This window comes from Galleria mellonella, unplaced genomic scaffold, assembly GCF_026898425.1.
Source record: "Galleria mellonella isolate WM207_F2 unplaced genomic scaffold, CSIRO_AGI_GalMel_v1 utg874, whole genome shotgun sequence".
Lineage (NCBI taxonomy): Eukaryota > Metazoa > Arthropoda > Insecta > Lepidoptera > Pyralidae > Galleria > Galleria mellonella.
Window position 1 is genome coordinate 664,063 of NW_026442167.1, and position 25,624 is coordinate 689,686.

The 25,624-nt window shown below is 33.4% G+C and overlaps 1 protein-coding gene across 3 annotated transcripts; it reads left to right on the forward strand.

The window, feature by feature from the left end:
- The first annotated feature begins 816 nt into the window (after positions 1–816).
- LOC113518853 (synaptic vesicle glycoprotein 2C-like) lies at positions 817–24,980 on the forward strand. Of its 3 annotated transcripts, none has more exons than XM_026903865.3 (11): positions 817–914; positions 12,389–12,485; positions 15,974–16,135; positions 16,997–17,159; positions 18,363–18,484; positions 19,291–19,535; positions 20,569–20,732; positions 21,431–21,557; positions 22,672–22,955; positions 23,695–23,822; positions 24,396–24,980. In XM_026903865.3, exons 2-11 carry the CDS (start codon positions 12,398–12,400, stop codon positions 24,500–24,502), a joined length of 1,590 nt encoding a protein of 529 aa, XP_026759666.2. In that variant the 5' UTR covers positions 817–914; positions 12,389–12,397; the 3' UTR covers positions 24,503–24,980. The 3 variants fall into 3 exon arrangements, with proteins under 3 accessions (XP_026759666.2, XP_052758157.1, XP_026759665.2); XM_052902197.1 differs by lacking the exon at positions 817–914 and adding an exon at positions 4,289–4,334; XM_026903864.3 differs by lacking the exon at positions 817–914 and adding an exon at positions 6,604–6,807.
- Positions 24,981–25,624: the final 644 nt, after the last annotated feature.

Sequence of the window (25,624 nt, forward strand, 5' to 3'; positions counted from 1 at the left end):
TGTAGTCTTCTTTAAATAATTGGAAACAAACTTCAAAAGGAGGGTAAAGAGGTTTCTTCAATGTCGACAACTTTTTTCTTGATTAATTATTAATTAGACATGTACTTCATGTGCATGTCTAATAAATTGAATATATTTATCACGTTCATGACCAATCTAGCGGCAATTTTCTTTTGTCAATAACCATTTAATGAGTAACAAGCTTAGCTAAACAAGTAAAGTTTTAAATTTATATAACTAAAAATATAGTTCAATAATATAATAATCATTATAATATAATTTATGTAGATAAATAGCATTTATTTATTTATTTAACTCTTTATTGCACCATAAATAAAAATATACAATGACAAGTGAATAATTCAAGTGAAATACAGTGAACGGAATAATATAAATTAAATTGAAATGAAATTTATACAATTTGCAAGTTTCTTCAATCGCTTATATTCATATCAAATTTCTAGCAATTTTACGATGTTACTAAAACAGTCAATTTAAAAAAAAAATCACATAAATAGTAAAAAAATAATATATCAAATTATCTCATATTTTACTGTGAGTTATAAATAAAATACGTGATTTATTTTGCATAAGGACGTACATATATGTATATTTACGTACATATATGTACATATGTGTATTTATTGCGTTGTACAAATATTTTTAGTAACTGTGCTTAATTAATGTCATAATATGCCTAACAATATCTGATAAGTCGACCACCCATCACCGTGAAACAAGACAACACAGAAAACTGGGTCTTCCCCAATAATCTTAAACAAATTTACCATCACCTTTAATTATATCTCGTAACGCTATATAAAATGATGTTATCTATAAATATAATAATTTCACAGATAAGAGAAGACGAGAAGGAAGGCGCTGTAAACGTGCTATTTGACTTTCCAGTCTAGGTTCGTTTCAGACTTATAATTTTATTTAGTTTTACAATTATTATTTGGATATGCTCACTTTGATGAACTCTTTACAACAATAGTAGCTAATCATCATTTTTTATATTTTATATATATATATATATATATATATATATATATATATATATATATATATATATATTTGTAAACATATATGCATATTCTGTAAGACTGTAAAAGTAACACTATGAAGAGAGGTAAGGGGAGAGCACTGTCACGATGGGAAGATGAGATCAAAAGAACAGCCAGCCCTAACTGGGTCCAAATGGCGCTGGATATAAATGTGAATCTTTGGAGGAGGCCTTTACCCAATCTGGGGTTTTTGCATAGAGAGAATATTATATTTCTATATATACATAAAAAATAATTAACTAACAATTAATTTAATTTAACTAACTTACTAACATACCTAGTAGAAATAAGATAATATTGTAATAATGCAAGAAATTAAAGGCTTTATTTATTTATTTATTTTATACATATTTCTTTATTTATGTATGTATTATTTATTTTGTATAGGTATACATTATTAGCTGTTATTCTCTTTACCTATCCAAAAACTCGATAAACCAACAATTAAAAAAAAAATTGTTTTTAACGATCTATAAATCAATAATTTCGCTAAACTATCAAATTCAAATATTAGAATAAGAAGTAGGTTTAGAGAAATAACGCTTCAGAATCGAGCCCAATATTTAAGTAACTCTTTTGTTTTAATGAATGAGAATGCAAGTGGTAACACCATCATGAAAAATTATATCGTTACATACGTTCCAGCCGTTAACATCAATAAAAAATGCTGAAATGAAAGCAGGTCTATTTTTTAAAGGTGATAATGCAGTAAGTCCGCCATGCTAACGGTAAGCAGATTGGCACCAGTGAGAGATGATGAACTCAATAATATTTAAACAATTAAACGGATTTGAGTGAAATTTGGTACACGGGTAGGATATACCTTAAACTTAACATACCTGTAAGATACTTTATTTATTGGTGCATGCAGTCAAAGCCGCGACATACAACTAGTTTGAACTAAATAATAGGATTAGGGGATTTATTGAATGGCTGAAGTTCTACATTTTTAAAGTTCTACATTACCAGAGGGGAATTTTGTACAAAAGTCGTTTGCTTTGGTACTTTTGTCTCATTCGTGTTTCTACCATGAAGCAGTTGTGTTTCCATGGCTGTGTTTTGCGTGAAGGTCGATTACTAGGGCACAGAGGAATAACATTGAGTCCTCAGGAATGGCAACAATGGGGGTTTTGGGCGACACATACACTCTGTTATGTCCTATTATTAGATATGTGAAGATTTTTCCATCAGGTGGGTGTATTTGTATTATATCATAATAATAAAAAAAATATATTTTACTTTAATTTGTATGAATATATTTATTTCTTTTTTTTATCATGAGTATTAATTACAGTGCGGAAGTTACATTCATTGGTGGTTAGATTCCAGTCGTATATATTACAAACACATTGCCGCATCTGTAACCGCAGTTACCTACTAACTGTTATAGGAAATAATAAATAACATTATCAGAATAGAACTTTGACTTAGAGACCGCTAACGCCATGAGTTCCAATCTAACCGACACCAAAGACTTTGTGTGAATTTAAAGGTGTTTTTTGACAGTAAATTCACGCTCAACTTTTTGTTTTTCTTATGTTTTTGATACAATGAAGAGATAAATAAATAAAAATGTTCATTTCCTCTGAATTAAGATATCGTAATCACACCGGTGTTGAAGAACATCGATTAAAATTTTAATATACGTTTGCTAGAATAATTAATTTTTTTTTTAATTTAAATTAATTTAAATAATTAAATGATTATACAGTGCGCTCACGTGAAATAAAAATTGCAAAATCCTTAGGAACAATGAAATGATGATGTTCGTATTAGTCAGAATGGGCCAACTGACTTTGTCCTCAACGTTTTATCCGCTATTTTTGCTCCGCAGTTATTACAATTAGTATAGATAGGTACACCATTCTATCTTCATGCATTAAAAAAAGTTTACATAACCCAGAGTTTGTATAAACCTAACATATATATAGTTTATGAGAGACGGAAGCTAATTTGATCATTTAAAGCCTTGTGTGTTATATTTTATCTATTTAAAAAACAACACAGCCATGCAAACACAGTCTCTCTTTCACGGTTGAAACACGTATATTTTTAAATATAATATTATTAGTATATTTCCATTATTTATAAATAATGGCCACATCATCATCATCATCATCATCACTACATAGTATAAAACAAAGTCGCTGTCGCTGTCTGTACGTCCCTATGTACGCCTAAATCTTTAAATCAACGCAACGGATTTTGAAGCGTTTTTTTTTAATAAATAGAGTGATTCACGAGGAAGGTTTATATGTATAATATACACATAATATTGTAGAGAAACACTGATAAATTTAGATGTTTCTAATGTGATGTCGTAAATAAACATATTTGTCGTAAATAAACACACACGCAAGCGCTGGATGAACCCCACGAGATAAATCAAAATAATGTATTGTACACCTTAAAAAGGTCAACAAAAAGTCCGCGATGGTTTATGTCTATCTCTTAAGGATAAACCACCATAACCATTTTTTTATCATTTACATTTTACGGGAAAAAATGGCTTATTTACGAAGTGATCTTAAGCAATACAGCATTAATTTAATACATTGAGTATCAGCATTGCACCCGTGCGAAGCCGGGGCGGGTCGCTAGTTCAGTATAAAGCTGATTGTGGAGGTGTGAAATATTGAATTTTTAATAACAATAATTAATACATATTATCATTGTGATGCCGTGTGGTCCCGGCATAAAATAAACCACCCCTTCCTTTCCTGTGTGTGTTGTAAGAATCGACTAAGGGAGGGTGAGGGATAGGCAAAAGCACTGACAAAATTTAAGAACACACTGTACAAATGGCTTTTGGACAAATGTTATTACTCAATTAAGGACTTGTTGGACTAAAGAATAATTCTACTTTATAAGCACATAAATAATATTTTGTTGATAGTATTAGTAGTAGTAGTATTTAGTAGAAAAGAAAATACCATAAATATTAAAATTTTGCATGCCATTGTTTTGGCAAAACACGCCTGTTTCTAACATATTATTGTTAACATATGTATACCGTGTTTTTCAGCAAATAAATTATATTATTATTATAGCTCTTTTAAAACATCTCTAAAACCTGCAGTTACCAACCCGTTTGCCAAGCGTGGCAACTACTGGCAAAACCCACCCTTATGGGAAGGTTTATGTCCAGCAGTGGACAGTGAACGACTAATATGGCTATGATTATAATTATTTATTAAGTAATTTAATAATTCAGTCAACTCGTGACCACGGAAGGTGTAACCTGGTCGCCACGTCGAGAATACCCAGGTAAATTTTATTATCATAATATTTTATTTTTCTGCATTAATTCCCGCCTTTTACTCTATTATCATACATATACTATTATATAATAATATAATATAATAATTATTATGATTATAAATCGTGTTATTTCTTTATATATGCTTTTGTACATTCATCTATAGTATATATATTAGGTTATAACAAAAATTTACACAGGCGGACTTATCCATTAAAGGGATTTCTTCTTCTTCCTTCTACCTTCAGAACCCGAAAGAAGAAAGTGTCTATACAGTTTATTTATATATAAAGCGTAACATATATGGTGAAAAAATTGTACGATAAATAATAAATTATTAGTAGCTATTAAGGACATAGTATATTATAAATGAGTATATTTGTGAGAATATTTAGATGTATGTTTGTCACTCTTTTAAGCAATAACTACTGAACGGATTTGAATGAAATTTGTTACAAAAATAGTTTAAATACTAACTTAACTCATAACTTTCACAATATAACACAATTTTAAATTTTTTTCACCGCATAATTACATTTCTGTTTTGCCAAAGGTTGACTGCGGGGGGAAAGGGATTGTTAGTAACGGAGACTAAAAATCCCATTGCTAGCAATATACCCAACCAGGTCGACTTCCTCGCCGTTCCCCCTGGAAACCATCATGTTTAATTCTTGTCGAATTAATCATGGTGGGCCAACTGACCTGCATTTATTCTCACCTCTCGGTGTTTACCGATAGCACGGGCGGGGTTACCATTCCATTTTTACCCATTAAAAAAAAAGGTTGACTGGGAGAGAATACTATATAGTATTAAGTCCGCCTTTTGTAGCAGATATTTTTTTTGTAATATGGTGATTAAAGAATAAATAAGTAAAAATAAATAAATAAGTTGCTTTATACACTGATTTACAGGAGTAAAGTCGCAGGATACGACTAGAAAACCATAAATCATGCGTGAAAGTCTAAACTCATTTATCTCAGGTAAATTATAAACACATGGTCGATATCATTGTAATTTATATTCAATTTAACGTTTTGCATTTAATCACTGCACCACGGAGATCAGAATTATAATTAGCAGATAATTATAGCATAAATGTAGACGGAATATTGCATGCATCGTTAAAAATGTGACGTTATTCCAACCAATTAAATAATCATAATTTAATCTTATATAATATTACATAAGTTATCTAATCTTAATATATATAAGTATATTAAGTATATATATATATATATATATATATATATATATATATATATATATATATATATATATATATATATATATATATATATATATATATATATCGGTTATACGTGTCTCGGCTCAATGAGTCTATGGACCTCTAAATGACTTCAAAATCTATACCAAAATATTATATATATATATATATATATCTTCTTATCTATATATATATCACTTCTTCTATTTTTTTAAGTTCAAATATCTTATGTATTAGTAACATAGTGTAAATTTTATCAGGATATTCAATACTTTTCTTGTTTGAAACCATACGACTATAATCTTGAATTTTAAATGAAAAGGTTCTGATGTCCCATCTGACAGACAGTAGTAAATATCGCCTATATATGAACAATATAGTGGATTTTCCAGAATATACTTTATTTATTTTTCTTTTAATACTCGTATATGAGAACCAAAAACTAGAGGTGGGTAATATATAGAATATATACCTATATATTTTTGATACAATATTTAGTTATAATAACGATAAAATATCACCCAATAACGAATATGTCAAAAGTCTGGTATCCATAAAATAATATTGTAAAAAGATTTTTAACATGTTCGAAAATAGATATCCGACCAATATGGGCGATATCGAAATGGGTGATGACATTTTTTTCGCCATCGATGTCCGGAGGAACCCAATATATAGATGATCGATGTCGATATAGATCGTGTCGGTATCTATATTACCCATGCAATATACATTTTTGATTTATATGATGTTAGTATATCATATATTAGATCTTGTACATATTTTCGTAAACTTACTCTAAAATCTTGATAGAGGAAAATGAAATGGTAACTCCGCCTGCACTATCAGTTTACGCCAGCAGAGCACCAGTGAGAGATGATATGTGAGGATGATAGCAAAACAAGAATTAACCGCAATGGTTTCCGGAGAAAATAAGTCCGCCATGTACACATATTTGTTCTAATGAATAAATAAATAAAATAAAATAAATTAGTCCGACCGAGAATTGCATCCAAACTGTCATTTAATTGGTCCAACATGAACACAAACGCCGCACAAGCCACCAATTATCTTGGTATCTAATAAACAAACGAAGCAGTATAGAGATGCCTCAGCGGAGATATAACGAGACTATACCCTTCAAAACTAATCAGTAGTGGTCGATCGTTCGTTTACAAAACTGCGTTGTGATAGTAAAATTATTAGGACAAGAATATTAAATACATATTAGAAATATTTCCAAGTACTTACTTAGGTGAGTTCTGTTTTTTTTTTTTATGCTACAAGGAATGTTACAGAAACTGACGAGCTGCCATATTATACGTGCCTGGGTTCAATGAGTCTATGGACCTCTGAATGACTTCAAAGGTCTATACCAAAATATTATTTTTAAACCGGTTAAAAAAGGAAAGAGGTTATCGTTTTGATTCGTTTGTTTTTCTGTGCCATGTTTTGCGACATCTATACTAATATTATAAAGAGATAAATTTGTGTGTTTAAATATTTGAAATAATCTCTGGTACTTCTGACCCGATTTTGAAAAATCATTCACTGTTATGAAGGTGTATTATCTCTGATAATATATCAATAATTAATCACAATAAATGTTATATAATTCCGCAGAAATTCTATAATATAAAGTGCACGAAATTCTTTATTTAAAAAAAAAAAATTAAATAAAGAAATAAAATCTATAATATAATAGCAAATATATTCATTACACTGCAAAGCTTTACAAAAAAGTGCGCGATACCAATAATCTAAGATTAATATTTCAGCCAAATGAAATGGTTTTTATAATTTATAAATTGTCAGTATCTTCATCATCATTTCAGCCATTATCAGTCAACTGCTGGACATGAGCCTCTCTCAAGGAACGGTCCTGAGCCACCTGCATCCACTGACTCCCTGCAATGCATTTTAGGTCGTCACTCCATCTACTGGGGGCTCGTCCTATACTACGCTTTTTGTTGTATATAATATTTATTGTATAATTGTTGGTATAAAATTTATTAATTTTGAATTAATGAAACAGCTATTTTCTATATATTTATATATATTTTTACCACACACGGATATATAGAGAGAGACTTTTGACTCACCAGAGGGAGACTTTGTACAAAAGTCGATTGCTTGAGCACCTCTGTCCCATTCCTGTTTCAACCGTGAAGCAACTGTGTTTGCATGGCTGTGTTTCGGTTTGAAGGGTGGGATATGGCGTGAATTTACTGGGTACAGAGGAATAACATCTGAGTCCTCAGGAATGGCAACGCATGGGGGGTATCATGGGCGAAACAGTATACTCTGTTATGTCCATGGTACTGGTCATGTCTATAGGCGACGGTTACCACTTTCCATCAGGTGGGCCGTCAGCTTGTTTGCCATTCTATGTTGTATAAATATATATATATATATATATATATATATATATATATATATATATATATATATATATATATATATATATATAGATAAGAAGAAAGTTATAGATAATTTTGTACATCCGTTTGAATACTTATATCAATCGCAAACTTTATGACACTGCAGTGTACATTGATAAAAATGACCTCATCTCACAGCCACTAATAATCATGTTTTAGTTATTATCTATAGAAGATTTATTACCTATTGATAATTGAGCGGCTATGTATTTGAATTTTAGTGTCATACAAACACAAAACAAAGAGAACTCATGCGCCACTTTAACTGAAATAAATTTAATGTTGATCTTATTCAATCTATGTTAGCTGAACTTAAACCAGAAATTTTGAACATCTCTATAAATTATTGATGCCCATTAATTCCTCTCTTTCCGTGTCTAGGGAAAATAGATAAAGCTTTATTTGAGAAATCAGTTCAGGGCTGATATATCTGGAGAAGGTTAAAGCCCTTATAAATAATAAAAAAAAAACTGAAAATATATTTGTTGTACATGTGCATACAAGTGCATACAATTAAGCGATATAAAAAACAATGCTCTACTTTTATGCAAATAATAAGTATAACGGCGACCACATAAAATATGATTAAAAATAAAACCAATTATATGTGAGTTGAACTCACATGCTAAAGGTTCAATACATTAAAATAGGAGCATATAAAAAGTGATCTTCATTGCATTTCTTGTACGAAATAGACATTTAATAGATATTACCTATTATAATACTACTATTCAAAACTTCGTTAAAAACTGGACCGCATAACTAAGTTTGTTTTTGAAAGTTATTTATTTATTTATGTACACTTTATTGCACCATTTATAAAATAGTAAACACATTTAACTGTAATAAGAAATGATACAAAAGGCGCCCTTATCGCTAAGCAATCTCTTCCAGACAGCCTTTGGGTAGAGAACATTGAGAGTTATTTATTAATTTCTCAAAAACGACGCTAATTAGAAACATTGCTTTATCTTTCCTGTAATATTCATATACACTTATATATATATGTATTATAATTATTCCAAATACTTCAAAGAAATTTTGGATATGCTGAAGGAATGGTATTGTTTCTAACATTTTCGATCATAATTAAAAAAGTGCATAAAAATAAATAAAAATCATTTTTAAAATCTACAAATTCCACTACATATTTCATATATTTTACTTGGAATATTAATAGTATTCAATTTTGAAAATTTCAATATCCCTTCCTAAACTAAAAATAATTTTTCAAATGTTTATATTGCAATATATCTGGGTCATGAATATGTAAGATTTGAACATGTCAAATCGACAACATTTTTAATTACTTAAATATAAAACTGTGGCAGACAGCCGAACTGCTGACGGACGGATGGACGAACGAACAATACCGCACTATTAGGGTTCCTTTTTACCTTTCTAGTACGAAAGCCTAATATATAAATCACATTATAATATTATTATATAGAGTGACGACTTGAAATGCATTGCAGGAAGTCGATGGATGCAGGTGGCTCAGGACCGTTCTTTATGGCAGTCTATTGAGGAGATTTATGTCCAGCAATGGACGGATAATGGCTGAAATGATAATAAAAAATTTCTACAGTATAAAAATTATTATGACATAAACAGTTATCTGATTGAGAAAATATATTCCCAGTAATAATGCTGTACTTAATTGTAAACTGGTTGCCAATCTTATCGTTTTAATGTTACTTTTATAGGTTATTATTAAAATAATTTTCCCGCCAATATTGAACAGAATATAAAGGGACTAACGTTTTTAATTATGCACCATCTTTGCAACACATATATCGTCATAGTCGTAGAATACTGACGGATCTTTATATGTAATCTTTGTCAGATCCGTCGGTATTCTACGACTATGACGATATATATATAGTAAATAAAATATTTTATTGATTGTTAATGATTTAAGATGATAAACTTCATAAACCTTTTCCCTCTCGTCTTTTGTATATAAAAAACATGTTATTTAGTTTTTTTTAATGGATGATAATGGAATGGTAACCCCGCCTGCGCTATTGGTATACACTGGCGGGGTACCAGCGAGGAATAATAGACGAGGATCCCATCGTGACGAATACTTTTAGATTTAACCATGATGGTTTCCAGGGGGAACCGTATGGAGGTCGACCTGATAGGGTATATTGCTAGCAATGGGTTCATTAGACCCCATTATTAACAATCCCTTTCGCCCCTGTTGTTTAGCTTTAGCACGGCTGAATCATATTAGGCAAAAAATCATATTTGCCAATCAGGTTTAGGCGGGGGGAAAGGGATTGTTAGTAATAGAGACTGAGAAGCCCATTGCTAGCAATATACCCAACCGACCTGGTTGAAGTTGGACCTCCTCGCGGTTCTCCCTGGCAACTATCATGATTAATTCCTGATGAATTCATCATGATGGGCTAACATAACTGGCCTGTTTTCATTCTCATCTATCACCCTTCACTGGTGCTCCGCCAGCGTATCCCGTTAGCGCAGGCGGGGTTACCATACCATTTTCACACATAAAAAAAAATCAGGCTTAGGCAAAAACTTATTATAACAGACATATAGGATCAGGAGTTATCGCTTTACGGCTATAATATCATTAGATGATATTTACAACGTCATTATTAATAAATATGTTGTAAAACGTAACGCCATGGAATATTCTACGTGTTCTACATATTTTATCAGGATTCCTACACTGTAACTACACGTGGGGTGGCATAGTTTATTGCCATCGATTATAAAATGCGATATCGTCTTATCATAATCATAATTCATATAATAAAAAAAATTCTGTATAATTCCAAGGCAAAGTTGGCTGATTAAGTAATTACGCATTCATACAAACATTTTCAGGAAAAACCTAGGTTTTTCCTCTGTGAAAATGTTGAAAATGAAAAACCTATTTTATGCAGTCGTATTTTTAAATATTGTTTATCAATATATATACATATACATATATATATATATATATATATATATATATATATATACATATATATATATATATATATATATATATATATATATACACGGTAACTGTGTAAAAACCGAGAGCCAGTAGCCTTGCTACACATACATAGCTCTTAGTTCGAATACTGTCAATGTATTTTAAACATATTCTACTGCAACGTTATTATTACTATAAATTTATTAAAAGTTGGTAGGTTGCAATAATTGTAAACACTTCTAAACTAAATACCAGAGGGAGAGTTTGTACAAAAGTCGATTGCTTGGGTACCTCTGTCCCGTTCGTGTTTCAACCGTGAAGCAGTTGTGTTTGCATGGCTGTGTTTCGGTTTGAAGGGTGGGATATGGCATGAATTTACAGGGTACAAAGGAATAACACCTGAGTCCTCAGGAATGGCAACGCATGGGGGGTATCATGGGCGAAACAGTATACTCTGTTATTTCCATGGTACTGCTCATGTCTATAGGCGACGGTTAACACTTTTCATTAGGTGGGCCGTCAGCTTGTTTGCCATTCTAAGTTGTATAAAAATTAATTTACAATTAAACTTTAATCCATTCATATCAGCCGTTAAAGGTCCACTGCTGAACATAGGCCTTTCCTCATTTTTAATGGGTGATAATGGAATGGACCCCACCCACGCTATCGGTATACACAGGCGGGGCACCAGTGAAGGATGATAGGTGAGGATGAAGCAGGTCAGTTAGCCCGTTGTGACGAATTCAACAAGAATTGTTCACGATGGTTTCCAGGGGGAACCACGTGGAGGTCGACCTAATAAGGCATATTGCTGGCAATGGAGCTGTCTAACTCTATTGCTAACAATCTCTTTCCCTCGGCCTTCCCCTATAGGAAGTGTGAATATTCATCACTCATACGCTGGAGTGAAGCGTCTTCAGCGGTAAAGCCAATAGACGACTGCTAAGTTATTAATAAATAATCACCCACAACATCAACCAGTCACAAGAGTCGCTCATCACGACATCACGAGAACGCCAATCATAACGCAGGAGAAAACTACATGACCTTTCAGGTTTCAAACTGTAACTTACTTGCAAAACAAAACTTCAACGCATTACATCAATTTTATATTCAATACAACGCTTCGAAATTATTTATTTTTTATTTACCCTAGTTAAACCGCTTCAAATACTAGGTGTATTTATTCATCATCATCATCATCATATCATTCGTTCATCATCAAAACGCAAACGGACATCATTAACAGGGAAGTTTTACCAATAGTTGTCAGGCATAGCAGGCGAGTTGGCAACCGCAGTTAGGCGTTATTAATATTTTAATAGAGAAGCATTTAAATCTTAAAATTACACTAGATGCAAATCTAGAATCTAGAATCAGAATAAAAAATATTATTAAAGCTATAACTGCTATACTGTAATAATTAGATTATTTTATTCCATCAGGATTTCAAAATGGTTGCCAACGGGACCGTGGCAAAGGAAGACCCCAAACATGACAAGATCCCGGCAGCTACACTCGACGAAGCCATGACACTAGCAGGTATTATGTTAATTTTTTTTTAATACTCGAGTCTCGCAATCGTAGATTATATATAGATAGTGCATCGAAGCTCAAAAACGGGTCAAGTTTTTGTCAACTAATCGTCAAATTAGCTGACTTGTTTTTTTTATCAGTGCTCTTACGCACATAATGTATCTTGACGTATTATTTAATAAATAAAATGAGTGTTTATGCAAATTAAAAAGATGCATAAATTATAATACAAAATAAATGTAGAAGTTATAAAGGAATCACTCATAACTATTTATCACACAAACTTTTATGAAAAAGTTGACCCGTTTTTCTCGAAGCATTTCTATGAAGACATTTTAACTATGTTATCTAAGCCCGCGACGTAGCCCGTGCCAATTTAATAAAGAAAATCCTTTTGTCTGTTCATGTCTATAGGTGATGGTTACCACTTTCCATGAGGTGAGCCGTCAGATTGTTTACCAATTTGCTAAGTTACATAAATATAACGAACCCACATTTCATATCTATAATAAACGGAATAGCAAAAATGGAACATTCCAAATTAATAAGCATCTTGAGATATTATATATATATATATATATATATATATATATATATATATATATATATATATATATATATATATATATATATATATATATATATATATATATATTGCAGTTAGGCTTTTAGAAATATTTTAAGAGGGACGCGGCTGCCCATCTCTCGTCTTCCCTTAGTCCCCTTTTACGACACCTACGGGAAAGGAAGGGGTGGCCCACTCTATGCCGAGGCACATACAGCGAGATAGAATATTACTTTTTAAATCAGTTTCAATATCGAAAGTTTTATGCAGCCATTATTAGCCTTTTATTATTAGCCTCTGGTATTGCAAATATTCATAAGTTACGGTAACCACTTACTATCAGGTGGGCCGTATGCTTGTTTGCCATTCTAAATTGTATAAAAAAAAATTAAATCATTAAGTAAATTCTTAGTATTTGGTATTGTTTGTATCAGTATGTACTGCTGGAATAATTAACGACTGAAATAATAATAATAAATCTCTATCAGGCGGGCCGTATGGTGTATTGTTACTACGAAGATCACTAGGCGGCTTTTGCTGTTCCACATAAATTAAAAATATACATAGCATTATATTAAATTAAATCATAAAATAAATTCTTAGTACTGATTGCATCAGCGTCTAATATCTGTACTTATGCTAGTTGCAAGTCAAATCTGAGTGCAAGACCTCAAGATAATTTGTAACCCAGCGGCATCATGAGTGACATAAATATACAATAATTATTTAATTAACAAAATGCAATCATGAACGTCATTATATCATATTATTTAGTATCTAAAGTGTAGATCCATACCTAACACAAGTATTAGTAAAAATATATGATACTCAAACCAAAAGAAAAAATAAAAATATTTTTTTAATACTATTAAGTGTATTATCTTGACCATTTTTTTTTATTCCATAATCCAATTTCTTCTTCTTCTTTCTTCTCTATATATATGTATGTGTATAAATCTTTCTTCTGAATCGCTCTATATATGATAAAAATCGCATTAAAATCCGTTGCGTAGTTTAAAAAATCTAAGCGTACAGACGGGAAGCGACCTTATTTTATATTATGTAATTTTTTTTTTATGATGGGTGAAAATGGAATGGCAACCTCGCCTGCGCCTCGGATACGCTGGCGGAGCACCAGTGAAGGGTGATAGATGAGAATGAAAACAGGCCAGTTAGCCCATCAGGAATTAACCATTATAGTTTCCAGGGGGAACCACGAGTAGGTCGACCTGTTTGGGTATATAGTTAGCAATGGGATTCTTAGTCTCCATTACTAACAATCCCTTTCCCCCCATTATGTAAATATTAGTCCTTCAGTTTATGACTTCATAATACTAATTCTCGTAGATTGTAAGTTATAAAAATTATATTATTTTTAGAATTACCATAACAAGAATAATTAGATATTTCTAGTAGATTCTCCTCGTGATAAATCAGTTTATACAAAAATAAGTACTGATTCTGCGTTGTTTATACATTTACATTCATGAATTACTTTAATGACCTAATATTATCTGATAATGTTAATATCTTTATCCTTATTAATATTACAAATATGAAACGGTGTTTGTTTGTTTGTTACCTCTTAGCGCCTTAACTTTGGTATATACGTACTTAATGAGATGGTATTAAGAATATAGTTTATATTTTTTTCCCAGTCAGTGAAACAAATCCCGATCACACGGACGAAGTCGCAGGTGAAAGTTAGCATGTATCTTTAAAAGCGAATTTGTTTGATTTATTTATTTATTTATTCTTTATTAGCCACATTACAAAAAAATGTCAAGTACAAAAGGCGGACTTAATACTATATAGCATTCCCTCCCAGCCAACCTTTGGCAAAACAAAAATTTTATTATGCGGTGAAAAAAAAATTATAACACATACAATAGGATTTGTTTGATTGTTCCAAATTTACTTTTTATTTGTTTTACTGTTTCATCGGCTATACACATGAACAGTATTATAAAACGTCAGATGATTCTCGAACTGATTTATTTATTATAAGGTAATACAATAATAAAAACAATATTATAAGGTAATACAATAATAAAAACAATATTATAAGGTAATACAATAATAAAAACAATATTATAAGGTAATACAATAATAAAAACAATATTATAAGGTAATACAATAATAAAAACAATATTATAAGGTAATACATACAATGCAGCATACCCACATTAGGTAATGCTTATTTAAATTTATCACTACAAACAGTACCGTGGACATAACAGAGTATACTGCTTCGCCCATGATACCTCCCATGCGTTGCCATTCCTGAGGACTCAGATGTTATTCCACTGTCCCCTATAAATTCACTGCCATATCCTTCAAACCGATACAAAGCCATGCAAACACAACTGCTTCACTATAGAAACACGAATGAGACAAAGGTGTCCCAGCAATCGACTTTTGTACAAAGTCTTTCCTGGTAGTTTATAAACAACAATGACCCAACCTACTTTTTTTTGGGGAGAAAAGGATTGTTAGCAATGGAGTTTGACAGCCTCATTGCTAGCAATATACCTTATTAGGTCGACCTCCACGTGGTTCCCCCTGGAAACCATCGTGAACAATTCTTGTTGAATTCGTCACGATCATTCTTCACTGGTGCCCCGCCGGTGTATACCGATAGCGCGGGTGGGGTTACCATTCCATTATCATCCATTTAAAAATTAATTAAAATAAACCTACTTTTTTTTATTAATCAGCATATAAATCATACTATAAGGATACAAATACTGGCAGTCTGGACGGTCCACAAATACCCTTACGATAGCGTCAGAGCTGGCCCGGACCCTACGCATCAGAGACGTGCACCGTTTTCGCATAGTAGCGTAAAAACAATCAACATGCACTTCGGCGACCATTCTCGATGAACTACAAAACCGGGGCATTATTGAAACATTATCTGTGGTTAAAGGATTGGGCATATACAACATCTTACACATGCTACTGTGCGGCGTCATCCTACTGGGTGTGATCATGCAGAGCCTGGCCCTCGGGTACGTGATGCCGGCAGCGCAGTGCGACCTGCAGCTTACACTGCAGCAGCGAGGGTGGCTAGCAGCTATACCATTTTTGGGTAAGTCAAAATTTAATGTTATTAACATTAAAAGAGAGAACTCTGAAAAAAATTGGACATTTTATAAATAAATCGTATATTATAGAATATATTTAGGTAGTTGGTATGCTTTGACCTTTCTACTTCCTTGTTTTCTTTAAGGGTTTTAGCTCTCGTTTATCTACAATTGTACAATTATCGTATTGGTTAACTAAATCTGATTTTTACACTCAAATTAACATACAGTATGAAAAGCTTGTAGCTCGCAATATAGGTCCCGGCATATGGGTCATTCCTTTCTTTCCCGTGAGTATCGTAATAGGCGACTAAAGGAGGGCGAGGAATGGGCAGCAGCATCCTACTTAAAACATCACTAAAAGCCTTAGGTTGCCAATCCGCCTGCCAAGCGTAGTAACTACTAGCAAAACTCCCCTTCAGGGGAAGACTTATGTTCAGCAGTGGACAGTTACCAGAGGGAGACTTTGTACAAAAGTCGATTGCTTGAGTACCTCTGTCCCATTCATATTTTAACCGTGAAGCAGTTGTGTTTGCATGGCTGTGTTTCGGTTTGAAGGGTGGTTTGGTGGGTACAGAGGAATAACACCTAAGTCCTCAGGAATGGCAACGCATGGGGGGTATCATGGGCGAAACAGTATACTCTGTTATGTCCATAGTACTGCTCATGTCTATAGGCAATGGTTACCACTTTTCACAGCGAAGTTAATGGTCGAGCTATGTGCAACAGTTGCCTACCCGCTTAACCAGTGTAGCGACTACTGCATAAACCCTCCATTATGGGGGAGACCTATGTTTAGCTGGTAATGATGATGAAAAGCTTAATGCATTACTTGCATCTATGTAAACGAGTTTGTTTTTTTGCAGCTATAATACTAATGTCGTACTTCTGGGGCTGGCTGGCGGACACCCGCGGCCGGAGACCAGTGATGCTCTTCTCCATGCTCGCCAACGTGGTCTTCTCCGTGCTCACCAGCTTCGCGCCTGACCTTATCAGCTTCGCAATACTCCAGTTCTTTTCCTCTGTATTGTTAGTACATATTTGTGTTTTTTTTTAATACACCGTACGTTCTTTCCTTCTTTCTTTCACACACAACGACTCTTCGGAATCAACTTCCCGCAGCAGTATTTCAGAACTAATACGACATTATAACCTTCAAGAAAAGAGCATATTCCTTTTTAAAAGACCGGCAGCACACCTGCAATGCCTTTAGTGTTGTGGGTGATCATAGGCGGCAGTAGTCACTTACCATCAGGGTGCCGCATGCTCGTTTAATCTCTTGTGTTGTAAAAAAAAATACGGGAATCATATTGTAATAATTATTTATTTATTTTTTGAATCAGTATGTTCATATCTAGATTATTCTAGACGTCTTGTTGTTTATTTATTTATTTATAAAAGACACACCAACAATATGCTCACAACAATTAAGCAGACAATATACAATGTTATTAGTAAGTAAAAGAGAAAAACTACTATTCAAAATGCTTAAATCTAAGTTCACTTGAACAAAAACATCTCACTCCTCACTACCAAGCTTAAGGCCATATGAACATATCAATTAGAGATGTATACAGCTCTCACAGATAAGCGTCAATGTATACTTTTTTATTTTTTACTTTTTTTTTATTTTATTATAATGTTACCGTATCATAAATCAAAGATGAGAGTAGCCCAGATAGTAAAGACGTTTTCTATGTATATATTATATCAAATATGAAGGAATATTGGCAAAAAATAACCTTATATAATGTTGTATAATGTAGTTTAATGGTATTTATTTACTATTTATTTATTTATAAAGGCCAAATTTCAATTCACGTCAATTTAGCTATCGCCCGCTGCTAATTGCATTTCTTGCAGCCCCATAAAAATCATTCTTGAGTACATATCTTTAATCAATTAGTTTTTTTTTTTTTAATGGGTGATAATGGAATGGTAACCCCACCCGCGCTATCGGTATACACCGGCGGGGCACCAGTGAAGAATGATAGGTGAGGATGAAGCGGGTCAGTTAACCCATCGTGACGAATTCAACAAGAATTGTTCGCGATGGTTTCCAAGGGGAACCACGTGGAGGTCGACCTAATAAGGCATATTGCTAGCAATCGGGCTGTCAAACTCCATTGCTAACAATCCCTTTCCCCCCCTGTGATCAATTAGTTAGGAGCTCCTTCTGCCCTATATACGTAAGTCCTACACAAATATCATAGATTTCTTGATATCTTCCAGTATGTCCGGACCTTCAGCAGTGGTTTACACGTTCATTGGTGAATTTAATTGTAACCAACACAGAGACAAGATGGTTGCGTTCGGATCTTCCTTCGTCGGAATCGGAACAGTCGTATTACCTGGTAATTTAATTATTTTTATAAAGACAATTGGTATATATGTGTCAAATTAAATATAAAGTGACAGAGGATGCCATTAAAACAATTATACTAATATAATTGTAAAGATTGATGAATGTGGAAGAGGCGAGGGAGGTTTGTTTGAGTCGAAGCATTTGGCGTTCCATTGTTTCTGCCTACCCTAATGGGAGACAGGCGTGACAGATATGTATGTATGTAAATGAAACGCTAAGTAATACGCTAGTACTAGTAAATAAGAGATGACAATCATATAATATTTCTTTTTTATACTACAAAAGTGGCAAACAAGCATATAGCCCGTCTGATGGTAAATTGTCACTGTAGCCTATGGACGCCTGCAACACTAGGGGTGTCACGTGCGCGTTGCCTTCCTTAATATAATAATCACTGATGAAAGAATATTTTAAGCATTTCTAATTTTCCAGTAACATATCATGAAGCTCGAACTTAAGCTGCAGACTTAAATAACTATTATAGGCAAAGGTAGCCATTTCGAATATTTTTTTTTTATTTTTCGCTGACACTTTAATAAATATGTAGGTATATAAATTTTAGTAATGTTACATTAATTCATAAATAAATACATTTGTAACAGAACTTATGGCTGGACTAGGTAGATTGGATAATTGATGAGGAAGACAGGTTCTCGAGTGGTAACCCCGTACAGGCAAGCGCAGAGTGGGCGACCTCTCGCGATAGGTTGAAATGATGACAATGATGAAATGCAATACCTAATTTTAACAAAACCACAAGCAAGATACTAAAAAAATTTACATGTTGTATTCTAGCAATTTGCTGGCTCATATTACCACTGGAATTTTCGTTCTACATTCCATTCCTGGATATTTTCTATCGACCGTGGCGGCTGCTGGTGGTGGCCTGTGCGGTGCCCTACATGATTAGCTCGGTGCTGCTTCTCTTCACACCTGAGAGCCCCAAGTTCCTGAGTGCTACTGGCCAAAAAGACAAAGTATTGAATGTGGTAAAGAATATATATTCTGTGAATCGCAGACAGCATAAGAAATCATTTCCTGTAAGTACTTCATTTTACTTTCTATCTATCTATTTAAGAGCGCTCTTGTTGGTGGAGCTTTTGCCACTCACTATGATTTTCAGTGAGTCTCTTCACCTCTTAATACGACACGACACCAACTCATTCCTTGATCTGCCTGATGTAACTATGTCTCGGTCTCCCTCTCCCCCTCCTTCCTTCTATCTTACCTTCTATTATAATGTTCATTTTACTAATATAATAAAATTGTAACTAGATTATGTCTGTACATGGGATATCATTATCATCATACCAGCCTTTAAATGTCCACTGCTGAACACAAGCCGCTCCCTTGGCGGGTTTTGCCAGTAGTTGCCACGCTTGGCAAACGGATTGGCATACATTTAAGAAAAATTCATATGGGAGGCCCTAATAAGAGCAAGAAAAGACACACTCACTATTATATGTCTGAAGGTCTAACTTCTTTCGGATTTGAATTAAAATTGGTACACGGATATATTATATCCTTACTTGATACACGGCCTACTTTATATAGTGATTCACACGAGTAAATCCACGGGAAATAAATATAAAAATTGTATATAAAAATACCAACTGCAGAAAAAAGGTTCACATTGATCTATATAAAAATGAAATAGATGTATAATTTGGTTATTGACTTAGGCAGTGGTCAGATTTCAATAAAAGGTAGAAAGGTAGAACCAGGGGGAGACTTTGTACAAATTCGATTGCTTGGGTACCTCTGTCCCATTCGTGTTTCAACCGTGAAGCAGTTATGTTTGCATGGCTGTGTTTCGGTTTGAAGGGTGGGATATGGCGTGAATTTACAGGGTACAGAGGAATAACACCCGAGTCCTCAGAAATGACAACGCATGGGGGGTATCATGGGTGAAACAGTATACTCTGTTATGTCCATGGTACTGCTCATGTCTATAGGCGACGGTTACCACTTTCCATCAGGTGGGCCGTCAGCTTGTTTGCCATTCTAAGTTGTATAAAATAAAATAAAAAAAACAAATTTAAACCAATTTTTCAATCTGACATCTTCGAACAGGTCGAATCGATAATAGTAGAAACTCAGACGGAAAAGGATCCCAAAAACAAAGGCATCAAAGCAATATTCTCTTCGATGCGTGAACAAACCGTGCCCCTGTTCAAACCGCCGCTACTGCCGTGGACTTGTCTCACATGTTTCGTGCAATTTGGAATATTTGCAACGTAAGTTCAGTACATACTTTTTGTTTTCACACGTAAATATCACCTTTAGATATTCTTTGAGCACATTTGAGAACTAGTATCTCGTCTTAAACGTGCTACGAATTAATTTCAAACAAAATACATATCAACAATATGAATTTTTTTTTTAAAGGATGATAATGGAATGTTAACCCCGCCTGTGCTATTGGTATACACTGGCGGGGCACCAGTGAGGGATGATTGGTGAGGATGTAAAGGCAGGTCAGTTAGCCCATCGTGACAAATTCAACGATAAATTAGTCATGATGATTTCCAGGGAGAACCGCGTGGAGGTCGACCTGATGGGGTATATTGATAGCAATGGGGAATAATCTCAATCTCAACAATATGATTAGTAAACCTTGCAAATTATTTTTTTTTTTTTTTTTTTTTTATTAAAGAAAACAAACAGCTAGAAAATTACATAATAAGAAAAAAAAACAGTAAAGACAAAAAGCCAAGTTTTGATAAATAAAAACAAGATTTTGCATTAGTTGCACATGACATCGCTAATACTTAGAATCAACTAAATTAAACTTAGAGTAACAATATTATAGTAATACACACATTATAGGGAGACATTTATGCAAAATAAAAAGTTGAAATCACACGCCCAAAGATGAACTATCAAGGAACATTTAAAAATTATGATTATAACTTTTATTTCTGTTAATTTTTAGCACAAATGGCTTTTACGTTTGGTTTCCAACCATCCTGAACGCGGTGGTGAACCATGACGGAGGACCGATGAGGATCTGCGATATCCTCTCGTCGAGTTCCGATGTTAACTCCAATAATAGTACAGACGTAAGTATTTTTATAATAATAATAAGCCAGATCAGCACTAGTTGAAGCAATTATTTATAATACAAATAACAGATTTGAAAAGTCATTCAGAACAAATCTACAGGATTTTGTGAATGTAGCTTGTCAGTTTAATTGCCATAAATGGTTTAGTCTGATAATGAAATTTAAAAAAAAAGTGGATTTCAGTAATCCTAACTTTTATTTATATAATTGAATATTGTATCGTTAATTGCCCATTGCTGGACATAGCCTCCTCCATAAAGGCAAAATCCTTTTCTAAAATAACCACGTTTGGCAGGCGAGTTAACAACCGCAGCTTAGTTTTTGGCGATGTTTTAAGAGGAACGCTGCTGCCCATCTCTAGACCATAAGCTCCCTTAGTCTCTTATGTTAACCACAGGAAAGGAAGGGGTGGCCTATTCTATTCCGGGACATACACAAATATAATTGGATAATAGAAATTACATGAACTTACTAGGTTTGTTGTTTCGGACATTATTTCGATTTCATCAAAAAATCTTCTTCAGGGTGAGTGCTGTGCTTACATCGTAGCGTTTTACACCGAACTACAAGCCGCTGCTTACGGAGTCCATAAATTATTATTAAATCTTTTTGATATTGCCGCTTTATCCAACTCCCCTAGACAAGTGGCAAACGAATCTATTAAGAAACACATTATCAATATGACAAGATCGAACAAAACATCCACGTCCGATGTCTTGTTCTCCCTCATCGTATGCTAAGGGAATCGATAGATTAGTTTGTCCCTTATCTAGAGGAGCTAGGTGCGAAGTACAGAATTTTATACCAATATGATCCTTCTTTTGTGTGTAAGACCTTTGATACCTGATCAAAGTTCTCAGTATCTACACCGTCCTTGGATCCTTACAAAGACCTGGGATTGAAGATCGATAGAATTTATCTTCCCTTGCACTGATGAATTGTATTTTACTCTACCAGTCCTCATTCTGATGACGAAAAATAGCAGAGACATATTAGACATAGCACTATAAGCAATTCACCATATGAAAAAATCATCAACGTAATCTGTGAACTCAGGAATAACAACAGAATTCGGGCACTGATCCGTAATGTTTTATTATTTAACTTCCAGATCGAATGCAATGACACAATGAACACAGCCACCTTCCAAAATTCGATCTACATCGGGCTGGTGTTCAGCTCTATGTACCTGATCGTCGGCTTTCTCGTTGACTTCGTTGGCAAGAAATTAATCCTAGTCGTGTTGCTGTTCTCCACCGGAGTGTGCGGAATCTGTGCACAGTTCGCGTACAACAAGCAACTGGCCGTGGTACTCTTTGCCGTGTTCCAGATGTCTGGAGCTTGCATTGGACTGATGACGGCCGTGGCTGTAGAGATGTTCCCTACTAAATTTAGGTGAGTACCGTTTTGTCACACTATTTCACGATTAAAATGCAGAAGTGAATTTATAAAATATCCCTATATTTGCACATGTATTTGTCATGAAGGGCATAGCGTCCACTTTATTCCGTTATGTAGGTATATGTACGTTTAGATTTACGGTTACTACTTTCCATCAAGTGGGCTATCAGCTTTTTGGACTATACATACCGTATAAAAAATTTTATAATTTTATTGTTTATACTGAAAAAGAAATTCGAATATAGTTCTTCTATTGTTTTTCAGTTGTCTAAAATTTGTATCGAATATACGTTGATACGGAAATATTTCTTTATTGTATTATTTCGTAAAATCACAGGTTATGGGCTAGTTTTTGCGTAAAATCACATATACGAGTACCATGTCACGACTGTAACATCATTTTATAAAATTTTGCCTGTATTGTATTTAATGTTACTGCAGCATACTGTCTATTTCAGTTTTGTTGCTCATTTATATCTTTTCAGCCAATTTAAAAAAAAGAGGTCCTTAACTCGGTTGAATTTTTTTATATTTTTTATTCATAAATCCATCAGTTGTAAATAGATATGAAAAATTCTTTTTTTATCTTACACTTGGATCTTGGATCCATCATCTAATAAAAAATATACCAAAATGGGTTCAGTTTTTTAGTTTTGAAGTCAAAATAACTGGTGTTGTCAGAATTGAAGTCGATTTATATTATTAAAGTGTTAAAAATTTTCAATTTCAACAGAGCAATGGCGCTGTGTCTGTCTATGATGATGGGCCGTGTCGGTTCCATGATGGGCTCCAACCTAATTGGGGTGTTCCTGCAAACGAACTGCGGGGTCAGCTTCTATCTCTTTGGCGGAATTATCATATGTAAGACACGTTAATATATTTAAAATTATCTTTTAATAACCATAAGCGTATTTAGAAGAAGGGCAGGGTGAATCCTGCCCACCTTAAAATCGTGTAGTGCCCGCCCCAGGACACGAGCAAAGCTTCGTTCAGACATGTCTAAAAGTACATATATGCTTTGAATAAACATATTTACTATTTTTTTATAATCGTACTTTAAAATAAAGGGTATACACTTACAAAAGAATTAACGCGAGTGTTTTAAATAATTCACGTAAACCCTTCTTTTACATTTTTATTGATAAGGATGGATGAAAGAAGAATTACGAAAGAGATTTATCGAGTACGAATGAATGAAGATATCGGTAGGGGCCGCCCTAGACGGACATATGTCGACCAAATAAGGCGACGTGTTGAAGAAGGGCCAAATTAAAAGTACCCGTAACCGGCGTGCATGTGTAAAAAGATTGATGAATGTGGAGGAAGCGAAAGAGGCTTGTTTGAATCGAAGCATTTGGCGTTCCATTGTTTCTAGGGTAGGCCCTAATGGGAGAAAGACATGACAGATATTTATGTCTTCTTTTTTTTTTGCAGTGAATTCCTTATTTTGCCTGACCTTGCCCAAAAAGAAAAAAGACAAGACACCCACAAAGGAAATAGCGGCTGAAGCAACACAAAACGAGACTCACGAACCAGTATGAAGTGACCGTAACTGGATTAAAGGAACAGATGCCTACTTTCGAAGTCAAAACCATTAAGCAGTTTTTAAACATATAAATGAGTATGAAGAAAGCGAAAGAGGGTTATGAGTTGTGAATCAATTATACGTAAGACGTTAAACGAATTTGTCTTAAATAAATTTGTGCCAAAGTTACATAATAATTTATGTACAAATTAAAAACAATTAAATTATGTATATAAATAATATTCCTACAAGAGATTGAGTAGAAACTATTTTTATGTGAAATGTATTGTTGTAAATATATCTATAAATAAATAAAACACTGCATTTACTCCAGTTTTAAATTTAAGGGTAAAACTTTTCCAGCAATACCTAGTTTTTTATAATAAATTTCCTAAAAAATTTTTGTTTTCTACATACTTATAATAGAATTAAGAGGTTAATGCACTCTAAAGAAGTGTTTTAGTCTAAAAACATTAAATTCCAAAATCTTTGGTTTTAGTATTTTTATTACATTGCTAACTTCAGTTAGTTACCTTTGCGCAGTAAACCGCGCATTGCTTCTATCTCTACCCTTTCTCTACTTTGCTCTATCTATATAACATCTTTCTTCATTCATAACCAAGAACCCGAATTTCAGCAATGAAAATTATTTCATGAGAACGGAAATATCTTCCGGCTGCCCTACACGCCGGAAATAGAAAATTTCTATTTCCGGGAAACCCGAAGGAGGGCAGGAAAATTTCAGTATTGTGGGCGGCAATACCAGGGAACCAAAGATATTAAGAGATATACCGTTCACATAACAATATACGCATGCGTAACATTATTGATTTTTCCACACTCTATGTACTTGAATTAGGTACCTACTTACTTGATAAGTAAAAAATTTAAAACTTAGTTAAATAAAATAATCGCCAACATTTTTTACATACATAATATCTTTTTAATTTTTTTTAAATACCTACAAGCACTAATAATACAATGAAATTGTTCAAATTATAAGACGAATTGTGTAGGTATATAATTTTTAATGTAATTTTTGCAGTGGCTGAAACAAATAATTTCAAAATTGAATTCATGATTGTATTAAAAAATTGTAATCAGGTACCATCACCCTGATATTGCTTTACTCTTTGGT

Excerpts from the sequence above, each read along its gene's own strand:
- LOC113518853 (XM_026903865.3), top strand. The coding sequence starts at position 12,398 with ATGGTTGCCAACGGGACCGTGGCAAAGGAAGACCCCAAACATGACAAG. Across the intron at positions 19,536-20,568 it reads AGCATAAGAAATCATTTCCT|GTCGAATCGATAATAGTAGA; the intron begins GTAAGTACTTCA and ends ATCTTCGAACAG. Across the intron at positions 20,733-21,430 it reads CAATTTGGAATATTTGCAAC|CACAAATGGCTTTTACGTTT; the intron begins GTAAGTTCAGTA and ends GTTAATTTTTAG.